General features: G+C 52.1%; 4 protein-coding genes across 4 annotated transcripts; all 4 read left to right on the top strand.

Moving 5' to 3' along the window:
- Window positions 1-556: 556 nt before the first annotated feature.
- POSPLADRAFT_1088939 (hypothetical protein) lies at window positions 557-948 on the top strand (the record flags this gene model as incomplete). The annotated part of the gene is made up of 2 exons (XM_024483067.1): window positions 557-686; window positions 737-948. Coding segments are annotated over 2 exons (342 nt in total), but the record flags the coding sequence as incomplete, so codon positions are not given.
- A 237-nt stretch (window positions 949-1,185) lies between these two features.
- POSPLADRAFT_1050545 (hypothetical protein) lies at window positions 1,186-1,786 on the top strand (the record flags this gene model as incomplete). Its single annotated transcript, XM_024480007.1, has 2 exons — window positions 1,186-1,314; window positions 1,370-1,786. 2 exons carry the CDS (start codon window positions 1,186-1,188, stop codon window positions 1,784-1,786), a joined length of 546 nt encoding a protein of 181 aa, XP_024333423.1.
- A 350-nt stretch (window positions 1,787-2,136) lies between these two features.
- Window positions 2,137-4,146, top strand: POSPLADRAFT_1050543 (hypothetical protein; the record flags this gene model as incomplete). Its single annotated transcript, XM_024480006.1, has 11 exons — window positions 2,137-2,174; window positions 2,225-2,267; window positions 2,329-2,436; window positions 2,488-2,606; window positions 2,662-2,691; window positions 2,746-2,926; window positions 2,980-3,102; window positions 3,154-3,327; window positions 3,391-3,563; window positions 3,619-3,829; window positions 3,892-4,146. The coding sequence occupies 11 exons, from the start codon at window positions 2,137-2,139 to the stop codon at window positions 4,144-4,146; spliced, it is 1,455 nt and encodes a 484-aa protein (XP_024333422.1).
- A 673-nt stretch (window positions 4,147-4,819) lies between these two features.
- On the top strand, window positions 4,820-5,601 carry POSPLADRAFT_1085515 (hypothetical protein; the record flags this gene model as incomplete). Its single annotated transcript, XM_024483037.1, has 2 exons — window positions 4,820-5,008; window positions 5,065-5,601. Coding segments are annotated over 2 exons (726 nt in total), but the record flags the coding sequence as incomplete, so codon positions are not given.
- Between the last annotated feature and the right edge of the window lie 399 nt (window positions 5,602-6,000).

Genomic DNA, 6,000 nt, shown 5'->3' with positions numbered 1-6,000 from the left:
CTCCATGCAGGCTTGATGCATTTCGCAGGTACCGTCATGATGTATTGTCAATCTTGTGTACAATGTACTCGCTACCCAGGCCCTCATCTTGATCTTGTGTAAAGTACTTCGTAGTAAAAACAATGATATTGAGAGTGATTATCGTGTACTACAGGTGTGATGTACATAAATTACTAAGTACTAGTAAAAGGAGCGAATGTGCACTCCCATCAAGACAGGCAACAAATGCCATTCTAGGGGAGGATGTTAGAGACATAACATGTGATGCAAAGGACTTGAAGCCTCATGGAGGAGGGTCGGTGTACCATCTGCGTACCATCTTAGGATGGTGGCGGCGAGGGCACCTAGATGGCGATGGGATGCCCCTATATCCTATTTGGGTTACAGTGGAGGGGATCCTCGAGGAGGGATCCCCTCAGACCCATTTCGCACCACCCCTAAGGGGGTCTTCTTGACGTTGACAGGTCCTGCCTGGGGTGCCATTGTCTCCAACGTATCGCAAGAAGGAATCGTGCGCGCGGTTTGCGCCAAAATACTCTCAATGGATGTAAATGACATCGAAGAGACGATTCCTTTGTCTAGCTATGGATTGGACTCTCTCATCGCCGCCCGTCTTAGTGGAATACTTAGGGCAGAATTCGGTGTCGATGTCACACAATTACAGCTTCTAAGTGGTCACATGACAGGTAAAGCCGATCCAGCATTGCCGCTGTTAAATGTTGACATTCGCCTGCAGTGCAGAGATTGTTGTCCATACAAGCAGAGAAAGATACGGCTTCAACGCCAGAAAATCCAGTCTCGACTAGCACTTCTCAGAGCACTTACTTGGCAGCCCGCCAGAGCGAGGACAGCGGTGGCCAGACCATTGTGCACCTCAACGACGTAGCAACGGGCTGCCCATTTTTTGTGATTCATGGCGCCGGGGGTGGCGTCAGCGTCCTACGAAAGGTTGCGCAGAGAATCGAAGTCCCTGTCTCCGGGGTACAGGATACGCATGACGCGCCTATCACGGGAAGTCTTCAACGCCTAGCGGCATTCTACCTCGAGAAGATCAAGCAGAAGCAAAAACAAGGGCCATATCGCATTGGCGGGTTTTCGTTCGGTCAGTTGGTTAGCTCAATGCTCACACTATCATCATTCAATTGTCATTACACAGGCACAGTGGTTGCATTTCTATTAGCTCAAATGCTACATGCAGCTGGAGAGACAGTGGAGGTACTGGTTTTCCTCGATGGTGCACCTACACTGTTTCAAAGGGAACAATCCCGAGAATACACAAAGAAAACGATAAAGGATGGATCCCTGCGTGACAATGTGAGCGGTATACACGATTGCGAACACGAATACACGCTGATCGAGCTACACGAAGATCATGGAAGCCGTCGCTGATATGTCGAGGAGTGGATCGCTCGATGATACCGAAGAGATTCACCAGCAGTTCGCAGATTACTTCAGCCATGGTAACCAAGGCCTCAAATGGGTTGCAAGATTCTGTCAGGCGTACGTTGCACACATCTTGTTGGGAGTGCGTGCAAGCATGGAGGTAGACCAGTTGCGGCGCGACGGGACCTTCCAGTCATTTGTATGGCCGGCTCAGCGCACGGTGTTGATGAAAGCACATGACGGCGTCAGGACACAAATTTACGCGCAAGACGCATCAGACACGTTCGACCTTGATTTATGGACGGAAGACATCGAAGTATACGGATTTCCTGGCACGCATTTCGAGTTTCTCAGTCCGAATTCCGGTCTGGGTGAAGCATTGAATTGCATACTCTGCAAGTAGGCTTTCCGACACTGAATCATTTCCGGCGATCAGACACCTAGGTATCCGTACGACCACGAACTCACCTGTAGTAACAATGTTGAATTTGAGCTTTGTATTTGTGTGTGATATATGGGAAGTCTGTTGATACTACTACGAATTGCATTCATATACCCCATGATGCACGGATCAAAAGCCACTAGACTCTCGCGGTCTCAGACGTCTGCGATCAATTACATGGGCGCCGAATTAACAAGGTCGATCGCTCTGCCACGTGAGTCGCAGATCAATTTGATTTTGCAGAGATCGACTTTCCAGTGTACGCGCCTCAATACTCTGGGATTGTAGAGAGCTCGCCGGCCACACACGCCATGGAGAATTTCGACACCTACCAGACACCGCTTTCAAGGTCTTCGGAAATCCTTTGAAACGTTGCTATGTGTCTGATATTGCCTGCAGCCGCTATGCGAGCAAGGAAATGGCTTACCTTTTCTCTCCGGCCGTACGCTACTCCCCTCTACATGGCATGAATAAGAAACACGCATAATCATAATTGTTTCTAGAACCGCTTTCGAGCATGGCGGAAGTTGTGGCTCAGCCTGGCCATCGCTGAGAAGGAGCTTGGTCTCTCGATCCCGGACGAAGCGATCGAACAGATGAAGGCGAACCTCGTGAGTTTACCCCATGATGATTTTGAAGATCGTTGCATCATGATTTTACAGGACCTCGACGCAGCGCAATTTGAGATTGCCGCACAAGAAGAGAAGAAACGCCGTCATGATGTAATGGCCCACGTCCACACGTTCGGTCAAGTTGCCCCGGCGGCTGCGGGTATCATCCAGTGCGCCCCAAATCCCATGTTCTCTCCTTAGGCCTGACATCCCTGATATATGGAGTTTGGGCGCAACGTCTTGTTACGTGACGGAGTGCGTAGCATTTGTGCTTCGTTAATATGACAAGACCTGACTTGCACTTTTCAGTAACGCGGACCTCATCTTCATCCGCGAGGCGTTAACATTCCTCTTGAAGAAGCTTGCCGTCGTCATTGACAGGTTCTCTGCCTTCGCCGCGCAGTATCGCGACCTCCCCACTCTCGGTTTCACTCACTTCCAGCCAGCACAGTTGACGACTGTCGGTAAGAGGGCTACGCTATGGCTGCAGGTTTGAATCACCTCCAAAACCGATAGAATATACCCATGCTGAACACACAACAGGAGTTGCTGTGGGACCTACGCAACATCAAGCGAGCGCGAGATGACATTGGCTTCCGGGGAGTCAAGGGTACAACCGGTACACAAGCCAGTTTTCTCGCTTTGTTCGACGGCGACCACGAGAAGGTACGTAGAAGCTGTTTAATCTCTATATCCTTCACTGACAATGGTTCGAAGGTCGAGGAGCTCGACCGCCGTGTTACAGAACTTTCCGGGTTCGGCTACGCATACCCGGTTACCTCGCAGACATATTCCCGCAAAATTGATGTCGATGTCCTCGCTCCTCTTGCGAGTCTTGGCGCTACTGCGCACAAGCTCGCAACAGACCTGAGATTGCTCGCCAATTTGAAGGTAAGCTGACATTCGGGCACGCAGCCAGCTCCAAATAATCAATGGTGCCATTTGCATTGCTAGGAAGTCGAGGAGCCCTTCGAATCGACTCAGATCGGCTCGTCGGCCATGGCGTACAAGCGCAACCCCATGCGCTCGGAGCGCATCTGTAGCTTGTCCCGACATCTGATGGTCCTCCACCAAAACGCCCTCATGACCTCCAGTGTGCAGTGGTTCGAGCGCACTCTTGACGACAGGTACGCCCCTGTGATGCGGGTATCACACGTATTCTAAAAGTTCTAAACGATGTAGCGCGAACCGCCGCATCACCTTGCCCGAGGCGTTCCTTACAGCGGACATTGTGCTCACAACGCTGCAGAATGTATCCGAGGGACTTGTCGTGTATCCGAAGGTCATTGCCCGTCGCATTGCGCAAGAGCTGCCCTTCATGGCTACAGAAAACATTATCATGGCCATGGTCAAGCAAGGCGGCGACCGGCAAGAGGCGCACGAGAAGATTCGCGTATGTCGTTTTTCTCTCATGATGCTTGAACGGAGAGAACTAACATGTTTGTCCGTTTGTAGGTGCTCTCCCACGAGGCAGGACACCAGGTAAAAGCACTGGGCCTTGAGAATGACCTGATTGACCGCGTCAAGGCGGACTCGTATTTCGATCCGATCAAGGGGCAGCTTGACGAGTTGTTAGAACCCAAGAGTTTCATCGGACGCGCCCCGGAGCAGGTGGACAAATTCTTGAAAGAATGGGTTCAGCCTGCGCTTGCTGACGAGGAGCTGAAAGCGAGCATTCAGCAAGGCGAGAAAGCCGAGTTGCACGTCTAAACGGAATCACTGGTACTGGGTCCAGGTATAAAATGTAGAAGACGTATATTAGATGTACGAGTACGCATATACCTTTTACTGTTCGAATGAATGAATGAAAAAGGTTAGTCTATTCAGAAGTCCAGAAAGGTTTGATGTCTTAGTCAACCTAGTACAGCCTCTTAGTCAGCAACGTTTACCCCAAATAAGGGAATGTCGGTGCTCTCGGTTGCGGTGGTCCTGCTCGCTCTCTTAACCATCATCGTCGTCGCTGTCGTCGACGACGAGCAGCACTCTCTTGTTTTTGTCCGTGAATTGCTTGTGGGTATGTTGTCTCACCTCGGATGAGTACTTGCGGCATGACAACCAGCACACGTCGTTACCAGAAGTCTTCTTTTCAACCTTAGCTTCCACGCCCGCACAAAATCTAGCGCGACCCACTCAGCGCTGACCCGCGGTCCTCAACATGGAGTCGTCTAACCTGCAAGTTCCCGACACATCTCAGCCCGGGCCGTCGCGTCATGCAGCGCGGCCTGCATCGGTGCAGCCGACGTCCTCTTCCGCTTCGCCGGCCGCCACGAGAAAACGCGCATCGCATACAGTAGTGACCAGCCAGCCGCAGCAGGAGGAGCAGCCCGCATATCGTGACATCTACTCCCATCCTGCCGCTCTCGAGTACGCTGCCGCGCATCCGAGGCGAACGATACCAAAGTTCGGGCCCTATTTGCTGCTGCAGACGCTGGGCGAGGGGGAGTTCGGCAAGGTCAAGCTTGGCTTGCACATACAGTATGGCGAAGAGGTCGCGGTTAAACTGATTCGGAGGGGGAATATCGACACGACCGTTCGCATGTCGAAGGTCGAGCGGGAGATTGAGGTCTTGCGGGTGCGTCACTCCTTGGCCAAAGTGATGCGTGGGTATTATTGACTCCTCTTGCGCAGTCGCTCAAACACCCAAATATTGTCCGTCTCTACGACGTCATTGAGACAGACAAGTACATTGGCATTATCCTGGAATACGCGTCTGGTGGTGAGCTGTTCGACCACATCCTCGCCCACCGATACCTCCGGGAGAAGGACGCATGCAAGCTCTTCTCGCAGTTGATCTCGGGTGTTTGGTACATTCACCAGAAGAAAATCGTGCATCGCGATCTGAAGCTGGAGAATCTGCTTTTGGATCGACACCGGAACGTCATTATCACTGACTTTGGATTTGCCAACCGATTCGAACATCGCGCCGATGATCTCATGCAGACCAGCTGTGGTTCTCCCTGCTATGCAGCTCCAGAGCTTGTTATCTCAGACGGCTTGTATGTCGGCTCTGCGGTTGATATCTGGTCCTGCGGGGTGATACTGTATGCCATGCTAGCTGGCTACCTGCCCTTCGACGATGACCCGGCCAATCCAGACGGAGACAATATCAACCTGCTGTACAAGTATATTGTCAACACCGCTCTTTCTTTCCCCGACTACATCTCCGCAGAAGCTCGGGACCTGCTGTCTATCATGCTGGTGCCAGATCCTACGCGACGCGCGGATCTGACCACAATAATGACGCATCCATGGCTCTCGCCTTACGCGATTCTGTTCGAGAAGAGCGTGTCTGAATTGGAGCGCACAGCGATGGAACAACATCACCAGAAGAGGTTGGCATACCAGCGTCAGATGAAGCAAGCGCAGCCGCAGGACACAGCGTCGAGCAAGATCTCACGCAGTCACAGTGCACGCACAGACTACTCAAACATCCCCGTTGCAGCCTCGCCATCGCGCTCCCGTGCCACCAGAGACCAGCCTGCGCAACGAGAGTATCTGTACGAGGCGTCTCCCGATCAGTCTGTTTATTCCACGTCGGCTGCACCGAGTGCCTCGCGTCGCGCT

This window comes from Postia placenta (genome assembly GCF_002117355.1).
Source record: "Postia placenta MAD-698-R-SB12 unplaced genomic scaffold POSPLAscaffold_22, whole genome shotgun sequence".
Lineage (NCBI taxonomy): Eukaryota > Fungi > Basidiomycota > Agaricomycetes > Polyporales > Adustoporiaceae > Rhodonia > Rhodonia placenta.
Note: the sequence above shows the minus strand (reverse complement) of the source record. Positions and strands in the feature narration are given on the sequence as shown.